This window comes from Artemia sp. Qi Xiang Cuo, chromosome 13, assembly GCF_049724085.1.
Source record: "Artemia sp. Qi Xiang Cuo chromosome 13, ASM4972408v1, whole genome shotgun sequence".
Classification (NCBI taxonomy): Eukaryota; Metazoa; Arthropoda; class Branchiopoda; order Anostraca; family Artemiidae; genus Artemia; species Artemia sp. Qi Xiang Cuo.
The window spans coordinates 62,584,110-62,601,336 of record NC_142806.1 but is presented as its reverse complement, the minus strand read 5'-3'; the positions used below and the strand labels follow the sequence as shown (position 1 = coordinate 62,601,336).

At 36.1% G+C, this 17,227-nt stretch overlaps 1 protein-coding gene across 1 annotated transcript; it reads left to right on the top strand.

Moving 5' to 3' along the window:
* Nucleotides 1-15,943: 15,943 nt before the first annotated feature.
* On the top strand, nucleotides 15,944-16,579 carry LOC148945528 (protein CFDP2-like). The gene has a single exon (XM_089099071.1). The coding sequence runs from the start codon at nucleotides 15,944-15,946 to the stop codon at nucleotides 16,577-16,579; it is 636 nt and encodes a 211-aa protein (XP_088955197.1).
* Nucleotides 16,580-17,227: the final 648 nt, after the last annotated feature.

Sequence of the window (17,227 nt, the reverse complement as noted above, 5' to 3'; positions counted from 1 at the left end):
CCCCCACAACCCTCAGGGCAAGGGGTTTAAGTTCCGCCCTGGGGGCTTATAAGGTTTTTATAGAAAGCGTAGTCGTAGAAACTTCAAAACAGGCTCATTCAATTGTAAATTAAAAGACTAGTGCCCTTTTTATTAGTCAAAAGTGATTGGAGTGCAACTAGTCCCCCCCCCCCACGCCCATCATTTCCCCAAACACATCCAATCAAAATTTTGAGATAGCCATTTTGTTCAGCGTAGTTGATTTCCGGATAGAAAATATATTTTTGAGGAGGACACTCCCCCACAACCCTCAGGGCAAGGGCTTTAAGTTATGCCCTGTGTGCATATAAGGTTTTTATAGATGGCGTTGTCGTAGAAACTACAAAAAAGACTCATTCGATTGGAAATTCAAAGAGCTAGTGCCCTTTTTAATAGTCGAAAGTAATTGGAGGGCAACTAGCCCCCCCCCCCTCACGCTAATTATTCCCTCAAACACATCCAATCAAAATTTTGAGATAGCCATTTTGTTCAGTGTAGTTGATTTCCAGATAGAAAATATATTTTTGAGGATAACACTCCCCCAACACCGCCACGGAAAGGGTTTTAAGTTATACCCTGGGGGTATATTCGATTTTTATAGATGGCGATGTGTTAGAAAATTCAAAACAGGCTCATTCGATTGGAAATTAAAGGGCTAGTGTCATTTTTAATAGTCGAAAGTGTTTGGAGTGCAACTAGCCCCCCCCCCCCTCCCACGCCCATCATTTCCCCAAACACATCCAATCAAAATTTTGAGATAGCCATTTTGTTCAGCATAGTTGATTTACTGATAGAAAATATGTTTTTGAGGAGGATACTCCCCCAAAACCTTAAGGGCAAGGATTTTAAGATATGCCCTGGGGGCATATAAGGTTTTTATAGAAGGCGTTGTCGTAGAAACTTCAAAAAGGCTCATTCGATTGGAAATTCAAAGGGATAGTGCCCTTTTTAATAGTCGAAGGTAATTGGAGGGGAACTAGCCCCCCCACGCCCATCATTCCCCCAAACACATCCAATCAAAATTTTGAGATAGCCATTTTGTTCAGCGTAGTTGATTTTCAGATAGAAAAGATGTTTTTGACGAGGACAATCCCCCACAACCCTAATGGCACGTGTTTAAAGTTATGCCCTAGGGGCATATAAGTTTTTTATAGAAGGCGTTGTCATAGAAACTTCAAAAAAGGCTCATTCTATTGGAAATTCAAAAGGATAGTGCCGTTTTTAATAGTCGAAAGTGATTGTAGGGCAACTAGCCCCCCCCCCCGCGCCCATCATTCCCCCAAACACATTAAATAAAATTTTTAGATAGCCATTTTGTTCAGCGTAGTTGATTTCCAGATAGAAAATATGTTTTTGAGGAGGACAATCCCCCAAAACCCTCAGGGCAAGGGTTTTACGTTATGCCCAGGGGGCTTATAAGGTTTTTATAGAAGGCGTTGTCGTAGAAACTTCAAAAAAGGCTCATTCGATTGGAAATTCAAAGTGATAGTGCCCTTTTTAATAGTCGAAAGTGATTGGAGGGCAACTAGCCCCCCCACGCTAATCATTCCCCCAAACAGATCCAATCAAAATTTCAAGATTGCCATTTCGTTCAGCATAGTTGATTTCCAGATAGAAAATTTATTTTTGAGGAGGATAATCCTCCACAACCCTCAGGGCAGGGGTTTTAAGTTAAGCCCTGGGGGCATATAAGGTTTTTATAGAAGGTGTTGTCGTAGAAACTTAAAAAAAGGCTCATTCGATTAGAAATTCAAAGGGCTAGTGCCCTTTTTAATAGTCGAAAGTTATTTTATTTGGGCCATTTTGTTCAGCGTAGTTGATTTTCAGATAGAAAATATGTTTTTGAGGAGGACACTCCCCCACAACTCTCAGGGCATGGGTTTTAAGTTATGCCCTGGGGACTTATAAGGTTTTTATAGAAGGTGTTGTCGTAGAAACTTCAAAAAAGGCTCATTCGATTGGAAATTCAAAGGGATAATGCCCTTTTTAATAGTCGAAAGTAATTGGAGGGCAACTATCCCCCCCCCCACGCTAATCATTCCCCCAAACACATCCAATCACAATTTTGAGATTACCAGTTCGTTCAGCATAGTTGATTTCCAGAGAGAAAATATATTTTTGTGGGGGACACGCCCCATAACCTCTCCAGACAAAGGTTTAAAGTTATGTTATGGGGCATAAAGGTTTTGGTAAAATGCGTTGTCATTTGAATTTAAAATCAGGATTAGTTAACTGGATTTTGAAATCGATATAGTACTTTTTAATCGTCGATGGTGATGTAATTTAGGTGGTTGTGTTTAGCGTAGTTGATTTCCATATAGAAAATTTATGAGAGGTTTATATATTAATAGATAGGTTTCGATATTTTATTGTTTTTTTAGTTGTGAAAAAAGATCAGTAAAAATAGGACCACTAGCTAGAAACCTTTGCACAGCCAGTCCGGTCCGCCCACCCCTTTGCACTAAACCCGACCCCGTCTTCCCATTTGTTGCGCAAATGGGAGGATAGCTCTACAAACTGCTTGTTAATGGTTACCTCTTTTATAAAGCTATTTTAGTTTGTTTTTTTTATTAATTAATGTTTTCTAAGTTTTTACTAAGTCTAATGTTTTTACTAAGTCTTTGACAATAGAAAACCGAAGGTCATAAAGACCATAAGACTTTAATGTTTTATTGGGTCTTTTTCTAAAAACTCCTCATTTTTTTGTGCACAGCCAGCTCCACCCGCCTACCCCTTAGCATTCAACCCGGCCTCCTAATTTTCTCCCATTTGCAGTACAAATGGGAGGATAGCTCTATATCCTGCAACGATTATATAATTCTTTCTAGATACTAAAAGAATTTTTTCTGTTTTAGATTTTGCCTCCATATAAAAGGATTTCCTTATTGCCATAAAGGCAATAAGGTTTCGACGTTTTATTTGTTTTTAGTTTCGCAATAAGATCAGTAAAAACAGGGCCACCAACTGGAAGGTTTTGCACAGCCAAAACTATTGGGCCTTCTTCTAAGAACTCCTCATTTTCAAAAAACAGCTCATTTGACTAGCTCTCACGCACCCTTTTAAGAGTCACGTACCAAAGTATTGAGAGGGCACCCCCCCTTACACCTTTTTTCTTCAAATAGACAAAATGAAATTTGGAATAGCTATTTTAGTTCAAAATATTCCTAAGGCAAAAAAAATTACAGTGACATATAAGGTTGTCTTATGAAGAAAATAGGGCCTGTTTGATCACATTAATTGATCACAAAATGTTCTTGGAGGGGGGAGGAATTTCCCAGGGGATGAGTTTTCCAAATGTTAGTTATTCAGGGAAGGGCCGACTAATCACGCTCGACGACATTCTAAATTTTACATTTGAAATTAACGGGAACAAAAAATCAACGGAAATGTCAATGATAGCACTGCAGGTTCCTTTGTACTAATGTTTTCATGTATTTTGAAAAAAAGACATTTTCAAAAGACTGATTATTTTCATTTGTATTACTTTCTCTGTGGCTGCTCAATTATGCATGTGAGGGGGGAGACTTCCCCCCACCACTGTTTACGCTAAGGTTTCAGTTTTTATCTCAAGGCTTAAAAATGAACGCAATGCGATAAAAGTATAACTCAAAATAACATATATAGAATAATATATGCACATAACACGGAACAATTAATCAAAATTGCATATTATGAGTTGAGGCTCACCAAACTCATGGGCCAGGGGGCACACCATTCCACAATCTATGAAAGCAATCCTGCAATAACTAAGAATATGAAGAATTTTTGATTATTTTAACGTCTTCCTCAACTCAAGCGGTTCAACATTCTACAGACCAAAGAGTCTCTCTAATCTCCTAAATTGGGAACGGAGGAGATAAGTGAAGTTCCGCCCCGTATTAGATGCGTCTCGACGCTCACCCTCCCCCTCTTCTACTGTCTACGCTAAAGTTTTCTTCTTTATGCCCACTACGCTGCCCCCACTCCAAAGACTTTTATAAGTTAAAGTTTTGTATGGGAAAAACACATGGTAAATCTATTATAAAATGCTTAAAATTACAGCCATACTTAAAATAAGGTTAAAATACATACTTTGCGATGAATTCTAAGTTATTGTGGCACAAAAAAATCCGAAAAATGGTCTAATTAAAACGATGCTGTTTTTTCTGCATCAACAAATGGAATAACCTAGCAAGATCCATTCATTGTTACGTGAACAAATCAGGTTTGATTTTTCAAAGGCATATAAATTAAGCTGTCTATAGCAAAGGCCATAAGGCTTCAATGTTTTATTATTATTAATTTAAAAAAAACCTTACATTAAAATAAGTTTTCTAAGAAGAGTAAAGAGCCATATTGAACTCAGGACCAGCAGAAATTAATTCCTATTATAGTGAAAACTCAAAAAGACCAGAAATTACTGTTAAGAAATAAACAAAACCCCAAACGAACAGAAATTAAAATTAACTATCTTACAAACGTAAACATAACCGGTGCAAACATAAATAAATGAATAAATCTTGTATAGCTTCAATATTTTTTATTACTTTTCCCCCAGAGCTGCTTTATATGCAAGGGTTAAAAATACCATTTTGTTAAAAATAGTTAAAAGGTTAAGTAACAAAACTCTGGCGTCGACAAAACCCCCCAGGGCCCGGGGGCAGGAAGGGATTCTCGTATAAACTCCAGATAGGGCTTATTTGATTGGAAATTGGAAGTTCTAATCCAGCTCTTAAGAGTCAAAATTGATCGAAGGGCAAATAACCCCCCTCCACATGCCCTTTTCCCCACCACTCCCTTTGAACTAATTCTGTTTATACCTGAAGGTCCAATGAGAGTTAAAATGTTTTGGTATTAACACACACCTATTAGGCATCTGCTCTCCTCCCTAACAAGGAAAGAAACAGAGAGTATAAGACAGTGGCGGATCCAGGGGAGGGGACACTCCCCCACAACCCTCAAGGCAAGGGTTTTAAGTTATACGATGGGGGCATATAAGGTTTTTATAGAAGGCGGTGTCGTAGAAACTTCAAAAAAGGCTCATTCGATTGGAAATTCAAAGAGCTAGTGCCCTTTTTAATAGTCGAAAGTGATTTGAGGGCAACTAACCCCCCTCTCACGCCCACCTTTTCCCCAAACACATTCAATCAAAATTTTGAGACAGCGATTTAATTAAACGTAGTTTTAAGTTCTGGAAATAGGTCTTTGAGGATGACAACTCCCCCACAGCCCTCAGGGCAAGGGTTGTAATTTAAGGATTTTCCGAATCCTTCCCATTATTTCTCATGGAAGGGATGCTCGTATAAACTTTAGATAGGGCTCATTTGACTCAAAATTGAAAGTTCTTGTTCACTTTTTAAAAGTCAAAAGAGATTGGAGGGTAACTAGCCCCCCTCCTCCAAGCCCTAAATGCATCAGATAAAAATTTTGAGATAGACATTTTGTTAAGATAGATCAAAGTTCTGATAAAAAAAAATCTCCGGTGTAGACACAGCCCATCAGGGCCCGTGGGTAGGCGTTTTAAGTTATGCCCTTGGGCATAACTTATAAAGGGGGGTTTATAACTTATGGGAAGGGTTCTGTATGGGAAGAAAACATAGGAAGTCTATTATAATTATCCAATTATAAGGTTAAAATACATACTCTGTGATAGATGCAAAATTGCTTTGGCACACAAAATCCTATTAAGGTCATTTCCAAACAGTCGTGATCCCTTTCTGTCAGCAAGTGAAATGGTCTAAACCCCCTTATTGGACCTATTTTTTCAATCCATTCATTGTTGTCAATCGCTGTCCACAAGTTATGCAAGCTGTCTATTGTTCATATATATGGTTTTTATCAAAGAGGTAATCGTATAGACTTTGAAAAAAGCCTCATTCGATTTAAATTGAAAGTTCTAGATCTGTTTTTTAAAGTCAAGAATAATCGGCCAGTAAGTACCCCCCCCCCATGCCATAAAAACTTGAAACTTTTTGCAATCAAAAACGAACAAAAATTTATTTAAAAAAAACTTTCCAAAAAATAAGTTTTTCAAAGAAAAGTAAAGACAATTTTAAACTTAAGCTCAGGAGATAAAAATATCTGTTAAAATTCAAAATCAAAACGACCAGAAATTACTATTAAAGAATAAATGAAACCCAAAACGAACAGAAACTAAATAAACAATCATAGCAAATAACATACAACAATTAATAATATAAATGAATAAATAGATCTTAAAGCGAGTAATGTATATTTTAAAGTATAAATAAAACTTAAAACGAACAGAAATTAAATAAACAATCAATGCGAACAAACATGCAATATATATTATTGTAAATGAATAAATAAATCTTAAAACGAGTGAAACTTAAAAAGAATATAGAAATCCAGTTTGGATCGAATAAAAATAACTACAAACAAGAGTTTGGGTATCGCCTCCCTGCAGAAGCCTAAAACCTACTGCGTGTTTTTTGCTATGATTGTTTATTTAATTTCTGTTCATTTTTGGTTTCATCTATTCTTTAATACTAATTTCTGGTCGTTTTGAGTTTGAATTTTAAAAGGTATTTGTATCTCCTAAGCTTAAGTTTAAAATGGCCTTTACTTTTCTTTGAAAAACTTATTTTTCGGAATGTTTTTTATAATTAATTTTAAAAAAGCTTGTTATTCTTATAAAACCGCTCTTGTGTTTTAGGAGTCGTTCTTAAAGAATTGAGCAAAAAAGTATAAATTTAAAGTAAAAACAAGCTATTGAGGAAGGTGTATCGATCCTCATACACCTGATAATTTCTGTTAGTATTAATTTTTAATGGTACTCCTTACTTTCAGTTGAAAAACACTTTTTTTATTTAGTTTCTTATCGTTGTTCAAATAATACAGGGAAACTCATGTCCCCTTCCATGCAAAATTCCCCCTCACGAAACTTCCTTGATAAAAAGTTCCTCATGCTAGAAATCCCCCTCCTCCAAGACAATTCTATCTTCACTGAAAATTTCCCCAGAAAACTTCTTGCGGACAATTCAACCCGAAAAATTCTCCTTAGCCTACCTTAATTTGAAGAAAAAGACTTGTTTTTCATTTAATTCCTAAATCTTTATCAAATCATGCAAAGATTTCCCCTCCGTAGAAAATATTCCTGAAATTAACCCAATAAAAATTTTCTTCTATGGAAATATTCCCCTTGAAGAATATGTCCCACGGAAAATCCAAGCTTCCCAACAGGAAAATCCAATCCCCTTTGAAAATTTCCCTGGACAATTTTCCCAGATCTTTTCCATATGTAAAATTGATTTTGCAAAAAAAAAGTAAGACCAGTAAAAAGAAAACAAAGAGAGAAGAAAATCTCAAGATGAGGAAAGACCTGGGACGTGGGCCAGTAGAAGGAAAAGAAAAGCTAAAACGAAGCGGATATTTTGCCTGTATAAAACAAAGCGTCTTCAACGATAAACGTAAACGAAGAACAAAAATAAAATTTAAACAATCTATAGAACCGAATGTCGAATAAATCTAAAAGTAAAATCAATAAAAGAAGAAATAAAAAACAAACTAATATCTATATATACAATCAATAGTACTGCGATTGAGCACTACAGAAATATTTTTATACACAATTGCGTGTAAACTCAGTGAGAACGCCAGTCGCTTCTTCAGTTTTGCTATAGATGGGAGCTTGAAACCTCTACAGTAGGGTTCTCTGATATGCTGAATCTGATGATATAATTTTCATTAAGATTCCTTGACGTTTTGGTGGTGTTTTGCCCCATTTTCAAAATGACACAAATTTTCTCAGGTTCGTAGCTTTTCATGGGTAGCATTAAACTTAGTAAATTCTGTATTATTATCATATTATTATAATATTATAATATTATTTGGAATTAGCAATAAAATTCAATTCTTTTGATGTATGTATCTATTGTTATTAAAATTCTTTTATTTTTATTTTCCTAATATTTTCATCCACTTATTTTAAAATAAACAAATAAAACAATCTTCCGAAAAACTTTATTTTAACCTATAGTAACTATTTTTTTGGTCAAGTAATATCGGGGATCCTTTTCTCTATGCACTGAAATATAGTGCATGCATTTGAACATGCATCACACTTCATCTTTGAGATGAAGTGCATAAAATGCGAAATTCTTTAGGTTTCTTGTGCAACAGGGACTCTTTCAACGTCAATGGGAGATACAATATTTAGAAACACCTGGAGACTATTTTTGCCTTTGATCGGCCAAAAGTAAAAAAAACTATTTTGAGGTTTGTGAAAAACTCAAGTTTTGTTGCAGTAAGAATGTGTTAGTTTATTTTTACATGCCGGTGTCAATGTGTCTACGCGAAATGGTACGAGGAATTCTTTAAATTACTTATTACATGGTTGAACACAACGGTATTATTAAAGCACTCACCTTTACAAGTTTTTGAACATCTTTGACCTTTTCTTCAGTGCTGCGACCGTGTTCTTCGATGTTCTTGATTGATTCTTTTAGAGATTCTTCTTTTAACAAAGCCAACTGTATTTTGCTTTGGATTTGCTTAATATTATTTCCAGTTTGAACTTTCTCTGCATCAAGGCTCTTAATTTCATTTTTGACAATATCTATCTTGTTTGCATTTAATTTTTTCTAAAAATAAAAATAAAATATTACTTAATACAGTTTAGTAGCACTGAGAGGTGCCGTTCTCCGACGCCTGCTGTACATCTTAGAGAGACACCTTTTTGACCTCATAATGTGCACTCCTCGTCACGCATTGACCCACATCCATCATGGCAAACCTTCTAGACCCACACTTGCCATAATTTCATCAAAAGTTACACGAGCCATGTGGTGTAAAAAGTTTTGAAAGTGGATAGACCCTCGAAACAACATAAATTATTAGACACACGCACTATTGGCATCGTGGAAAAGCAGATTCTTTACTTTAGTTTAGTAAATGAATAAACAGGTTTTTGTTTTTTATTTAATTTCAAATAATGCTGGGAAACCTGGCTCACTCTCCATGAAAAATTTCCTCCCCTCACGGGAAACTCCTCCGTGGAAAATTTATCCCACATAAAATACACCCCTCCTCCCGTAAAAATCTCTCCGGACAATTTTATCCCCGCTGAATATCCCCCCCCCTGTAAATTCTGTCGCAGGTGATTCAGCCTGAAAAAATTCTCCTTAGTACACTTTCATTTGAAAAAAACTTAAATTTCTATTCGTTTTTCTAATAACTCCAGAAATCACCACTGCCGTAGAAAATTTTCCCGGAAATACAAATCCGCTAAAAATATACACCGGAGATTTTCCTCCCCAGAGAAAATTCAGCCCATGAAATCCCATCCCAATCCAAAAATTTCCCTTGAAAAACGCTTGTATTATTCCCAATAACAAATACTATACGCAAAAAATGGGCCAATTTCACAACTTACAGCCCTTTCCCCACGGGCTGTTGGTGGGGCTGGGTTTCGCTACCCCAAAGGCACAGTTATTGGATTTTTCACTTATGCTGAACAAAATGGTTATCTCAAAATTTAGATCCGATGATTTTGGGGAAAATTGATTTGGGGGGCGGGGGGTAGTTGCCCTCCAGCCTTTTTGGTCAATTAAAAAGGACACTCTTCAGATACGCCCTCTCCCAATCTTCTAGAACCATTAATTTGATACGATCACTCCTGGGAAAAAAACAGCAACCGATAAATACACATCCTTCACCTTTCGTCTGGTAAAAAATACAAAATTTCACATTTTGTTGATAGGAGCCTGAAACTTCTACAGTAGATTTCTCTGATACGCTGAATCTGACGTTGTAGTTTTCATTCACATTCTTTGACTGTGCGGGGGTGTTTACCCCTTTTTCGAAAATCAGGCAAATTTTCTCAGGCTCATAGCCTTTGATGGGTACCATTAAACTTAATGAATCTTATATACTTAGATTCAGCATAAAAGGCCAATTCTTTTAATCTCTCTATTGATATCAAAATTCAGTTTTTTAGAGTTTTGGTTACCATTGAACCGAGTCACTCTTTACTTACAGTTCGTTACCACGAACTGTTTTATAATTTAAAGAAATACATTCTTTGACGCATTTGCTTAAATATATACACAATATGCATCATTATTACAGCGCGAAGGATAACGTAGCAATCTAAATTAAGTTTGATGTGAAAATTTGAATTATTTCTAATTCCAGTAGTATTGACTGGTTAAAAAAAATGAATCTAGTTTTTCCATAAATTGTACGTTCATCAATATATTGACATCCAAAAATAAAACACACCGACGCAAAAAATCTGAGCCCCGAGAGTATGATTTTGTGGGTAAACCCATAACTAAAATCCTTAGGGTAAGTTTTGAAATTCTATATTTTATTGATCGTTTTATTGTCAAGATTTCGACTCTAACTACAGGTAGTTGATTCAGGCACGCCTCATTTATAATATAAGGCTGAGAAAAAAGATTTTATGAATGAATATATATATATATACATACATATATATATATATATATATATATATATATATATATATATATATATATATATATATATATATATATATATATATATATATATATATATATATATATATATATATATATATATATATATATATATATATATATATATATATATATATATATATATATATATATATATATATATATATATATATATATATATATATATATATATATATATATATATATATATATATATATATATATATATATATATATATATATATATATATATATATATATATATATATATATGTACGTATTTTCCCCCTTTAAACATGATATTTGTAGTTAAAATATATAATAATTAGGATCTAATAAGTTTGAGATTGTCTGTGCAAGACTTCGACTCTTGTTGGTGGAAGACCATCGCCAGTTGTGGAATTCGATGTTGTAATCAAGATTGGTCCAAGATTGCAAAATGCCTCTATTCATACTGGGGGTCCCAGAGACCTCGTCCTCTTCGGTTCTTCCCCGGCTTAACCGCTTCGTATAGACTTGAGAAGATGTGTTAGTCCCCACCCTGCACTAGTTCTGGTACTATTGCTTTTCCTGATGCCAGAACAATTTCAATGATTTAAAGAATATGAAAATTGGAACTTGAAATGTTACAAAGTTAAAGCAAAACTATCGTACCAATGTTCGACTAACGAATTCAGACGCTTCAAACTAGATTTATTAGGAGTTCTGAAATTTCATATCACAGGGGCAGAATACATGAAATTAGGTGATATAGGACTTTTCTACTTAGGCAGGAGGGAAGGTTTCCGTAGGCAGAAAGTAGGGCTCGCGATGTGCAGAGTATTAGTCATAGTGGTATGTGCCCCGTAGAATGGATAGATGGACACACTGGTGACTCAGATGAAGTTTACTTACAGCTGCAGGATCAAATAAACGGGATTCCAGGTAAGATATGCTATTTTTATTAGGGATTTTAATCGTCAAGTTCAGATGGAATAATTTTTGAAAAATACTTTGTGAAGTTGCTGATGGTGTCTTAGGGAAGAAAGTTACTAGGAAAGAACGAACTGCGAAGTCAATAACGGCTCTGCTATTAAAAGTCTTACTTTTTGTTAAAAATTATACCTTATCTTGCTTTTGTGCGACCATTTTTACCAACCCCACTCTTTAAAGTAATTCTACAACCATGATGATCCGTTCTTCTGTCCATCTTCATACACATAGTTTGTTTTGATTTACAAATTTAAGCCTAAACTTTTGTTTACCATTTGATAGATTTTGCTCTTTACTGCAACATTATCGTTGCTAAACTCTGGAAGATGCTCTATTACCATCCTCTCACTGCAAGATTTTTTAGAAGCGAAAGGAATATTGTTAATTATGATGCCAAATTAAAAGAAATCATGATTTTCATGTTTAAACTTTAAAGTACTTTGTAGAGGAAGTAGAAGTACTCTTTTGAACGGCTGACTTCGTAATTTTCTGCTGCAAAGCACTGAACATTTTTAAGATAACCCGTACCCCAAAATTTAAAGAACCAAAATTTAAAGTCTTATGTCCTTTTGTTGGCAATATGAAATGTGAATTACTTCAGTAAACTGAAGAAAAGAATGATCAGTCTTTTAAACCTTCAGTAAAATCCTTCGGTCCGGCTCTTTGATACAAAGTGTTGATTTTAAGCTTGAATTTTAATTAAATAGAAGATTTATTTCTAAGAAAACAGAGGGAAAGTTTTACAGATCCAAGATAAGCTTACGTCTAAATCTTTTTATCTAATCGTAGGATTTACTATAACTACCCTTGTCATTTATCTTTCATGGTATGATCAGCGATAATATTCCACAAGCCTTAGCAATAATTCCTTTCCATATTTAATTTCTTTTTGAACAACTTATGAAATCTCTTTCCTGGGTTGCATCTACTGGGATTTTATTTCATACCTCTAAGATATATAGGTTCTAGTATCATAGTCCCAAGTCCCGTCCCTATTAGGACCCCTTAATCAATTAAAATGGCGTAAGGCAGTTTTTAAGTCACCCTTAAAACGTTCTTGATTATATGTTTCTGGTTAAGCTAATAGGATTTTAATAGTACCAGAATTTTCATACCAATTACATGACTTGTCCTTCTGTTGATGATTGACGTAAAAAGAAAATTAACTTTAAAATGAAGATCCTCTAAAATCTGAAACATACGCAATGGGGGCTTAGAAGCCTGTCTTGCCCTTCCTAAAAAAAAATCAAAGTTTTCATAATATGTAGACACTGCTTACCCAAATAATCAAATAAAATTGGTTTTTTAAAGCAAAATTCAAAAAATAAGCCCTTCCAAAATAAATTCTTTTCAAGAATAACTCCTACGCATGAGCCTGCCAAAACTAACGCCATATCATAAGAAGCTGTACTGCTCAATTGTTTGTGCTGTGTTCGACAAAAATATTGTCAGACAAATCAGCAATGCCAAGGTATGAAGGAGCAATGAAAGGGCAAAAAATGACCTATCCAATAAGCCTGAAGATATGGATTCTAAAAGAGATATTTACAAGCAAAGAAAAAACACTACATGCAGGGGCGTCGTTTGGGGGGCAATGGGCAGATGCCTCCCAATAATGTGGAGAAAAAATTATTATATATCCCATGCCCCTTGACCATCCGGATATGGACTCCTCTTGCCCCCTGAATAAAAATGCTGGAGATTTGTCCCTGCCTACACGGAATACGTTTAGTGGGAGTATTGGATTAGTCCATTTAAATTCCTCATTTACACATACAGACACGTAGGATTTTACTGGAAGAGAGAGGGCAGGAAAAATCTCATAGACAGGCAAAATATAGAAGAAATATCTATGAAACCATAAAGATATAACACTCCAAGAGGGACTATAACCCATCAAAATTCTCATCACCATGCATAAGTCCCTACATGTGTATGAAGTAAACAGAAGCTTACCTCATTTCCGAGCTGCATTAACATGTTATTTTGTTCTTGAAGTTTAAGTTTTGCTTCGTCAAGTTCTGCTATGGTTTTATTTCTTCTTTGTTTGGCTTTCTTCATTTTTTCTTGACTTATCTCTAGCTCTTTTTCCTTTTGACTTGTTTCTGCTTTTTTCACATTCGCTTCTTCCTTCTTAGCAGTTAAGACCTGAAAGTTTCGAATAAACATGTATTCTTTTTGTAGGTAAAATGGAAGCAAATAAATTTGTCATTTGGCATTGCAAACGACATTTGTAGGTAAAATGGTAAAATAGGTAAAATGGGTGTAGGTAAAATGGTAAAATGGGGAAAATGGGTGTAGATAAAATGGTAAATTTGTAGGTGAAATGGCAGCAAATAAATGTGTCGTTTGGCTTTGCAATGCCAGTGGGAGCAATACCAAATTTGTCGTTTGGCATTGCGAGTCAAGTATTTGGTAACTACTAAACCAAGGGGTCCGGGGATTCTTATGAATGAAGACAGTAAGATGTTTGAATAACTATAAAAGGAAATTACAAAAATATAAGATATACTTCAAACAAAATTATATTAATATAAATTAACAAATATAATAGAGTAAAAACACCCACATAACAATTATTCAAATCATTCCTGTAGCCAATTTCCATGATCAGGACCACTGGTCTAGGAACTTTTTTTGTGTCTACATTTGTTTCATCACTCTTTTTTATCTTCTCTTTTTTGTACAAAAATGTAAATCAAGGCAATACGTAGAAATGTTTGCTCTGGCTATTGGAAGCATCTGGCTATTGCTCTGGCTCTGGCTATTGCTCACTCTGGCTCTGGCTATTGCTCTGTGAAAACGTGACCTACTACTTTATTGATGAAGAGATAATCAAAAAATAAGAAAAAAATCAAACAAATAATCAAACAAACAATAATCAAACAATAAAAAGTAGTATGTTCAAAATACGTGTTACAGAACGTGGAATGTCAACCATTGTAGCTTAAATAATTTCGGAGACCACACTGCCTTTCCATGACGATATATAAAAGTTCAAATAGGGATAGAGTTCTTTTAATAGACAGTGTTTCACGAACAGTGATAGAAATTCCAAAAAATACCAGATATTTCTGTCACATGTGCAGTGACCGTCATCAGTAGTAAAACTAAACTAAAACAATTAAAAACAATAGTTTATATACGAAATAAAATAAAACTAGTTTTATTTTATTTAGTAGTTTTATTTTATTTCAGACAAATCAGCTGCTCCATTAACCTTAGCAATTTGTTAGTTTTCAGCTTTTTTTTATAGAAAATGAAAATTATAACAGATCATTTTTCAAAGTCTGGCGGTTCAAATAGGTAAAGGTTTGTTTTCTTCTTAAGCATTTAAAAAAGTTAGAAGACATTAGCATACTATTCCATAGCTGGGGGCTATTTGTCTTTACCCTAAGTTGTTGGAAGTTTGTATTAATAAACAACAGAAATGTAATAGAGCAATTACAGTGTGGTCTTGAATTGAAACACTTGAGTTATTCCATTTTCACAATTTGCTTGCTATGTTATCTATTAATTACATGACGGAGAAAACATTCTTCAATGGAGCCACTTTCATAACCTTAGGCCCTGCAGCACTGGGCAAACCTAAAAAAAGATATAAAATAAACATTGCCTTATTAAGAGAATATAATTAAATTTTAAAGTTGACAAAGCTAATAAAAATCGCTTATTATGTCTATAAAAAACTTGGATGATCTGTCTGGAAGAGATCAAGGTGAGGTGATTCACTTGGGTTTCTGTAAATATAAAATCATCAGTATGTTTGAGTTCTACACCAGAAACTAGACCCTACAAGTTCAACCCCTATTTATCTGGGTTTTTACTGTGTAGCTAGGCTAAATTGAGAACAAGAAACACAGAACAAGATTGACAGTTTACGCACACTCCGATGCTATATACGTACTCCCTAAAAACAGAGAAAACTAACTTTTACACCATAATATTTCCAAGAATATCTTGTAGGTAAATTTCAGTCACACGGAATACGCGTACCCCTTATGTTCAGCATGGGCATTTGTCAATACTTGTGTGATCCCGTTTGAAATTCATGTAATTATGCAGGGACCTAGCTGCTGGTGTATCCAGACCCTTGATAATTCTTCGAAATAATACATGAGCAAGAGTACGAGTTTTAGTACTTTTGTAATTGGACACTTTACAGTACTTTATATACTTATGTGCTACTTCCCACTCCAACCTCCCGACCTTCAAGGTGGGAATCAGGGCCTGATAAGCTCGAGTGCTCCCGAGCTCTGGTTGGGGCCTCGGAGCGAAGAGTCACGCCCCCATCCCAAGCGAGCCGGGAGGAGAGCCCTAAGTTGCGCCTCACAGCGGTGGAGTGGAGTAACATTCTATTGGTCGCCTAGCCCGACAAATAGAATGGCTAACGCAACAGGGCGCCAAGGGTCTGGGGAGCCTTTGGTTAAGTTAAATCCCATGAAACACCTATATATACGCAAGATCGAATGCAATAAGAAACTACTACTTCGGTGTTTATGGTAGTCGACATGGACCAGGTCAGGGTGGTGCTTGGCCTAAAAAGTATGCAAGCCGCCAGATCAAGAATACATTCTAATATGAGCACGTGGAATGTTCGCAGCTGCAAGCTGGAATCCACGCAACTACTCCTTGCAAGGGAGCTGCAGAAGTATAAAATCAACGTTTGTTGTCTGTCAGAAACGAGACTTAATGATGTTCTGTCCAAAAAGTTGACCGTTTCCGAATCTGACTCATTCCAGTTCTACAACTCGGGTCCCAATGATGGTTCCGGCCTGCAAGGAGTTGGGTTCCTAATAGACGGTCCTACTGCATCATGCGTCACCTCTTGGGAGCCAGTGTCACCAAGGATCGCCATGATCAGACTGAGAGGCCACATTAGCCACATAACCATAATCGCCGTGTACGCTCCGATAAGGGACAGTAGTGACGCGGTCAAAGATGCCTTTTATTATGACCTACAAAGAATCATCGACAGGACACCAAGGCGTGACATACTCTTTGTAGCTGGAGACTGGAACGGCCGGCTTGGCAGAGTAGACCCCGAAACAGCAGCAGCTATTGGCCGCCACACCGTTGGTAACAGATGCATCAATGGAGAAAGGCTCTTACAGCTAGCCAGATACAACAGGTCGACGACGGCGTAACAACAGCCCAGATCGACCACATCTTAGTCAGCAGAAGATGGAGGAGCTCCTGCACAGATGCCCGGGTATACAGAGGAGCAGACACAGGATCTTTAAATGGATCCGACCACTATCTCCTCACTTGCAAAGTCCGTCACCACCTTAGTAGACAGAAGCGACAGAAGGCAGGGAAGCGCTTCGATGTTTCGAAACTAAGATGCCCGGAAATCAAAGCCGACTTCGAGTTAAAGCTAAGCAACCGGTTCGATGCCTTGAATCGTCTCTCACTCGTCGATGAAGAATGGGCGCAGATAAAAATTGCGACACAGGACGTAGCTGAGGAGGTGCTTGGCCACACAAAACGAAAACAGCGAGCCTGGATCTCTGACCACACCAAAGAACTAGTTGAGAAGAAGCGACCCCTCGTGGGAGGTGCAAAAGAACCCTTAAAAGTAGCCCGCAAAGCGGTTAAACAGTCACTGAAACGGGACAGAGAACAGTACTGGTCAGATCTGGCGAATGAGTTGGAACAAGCGTCCAGGAGCCACAACAGCAGGAAAATGTTCAAACTACTGAAAGAAGCGACTGGAAAAACTCCTGTGCTGACTGACACACTGAAAGATAAGTCCGGAGAACTCATCCGAACAGAAGAAGGACGCATGGAACGCT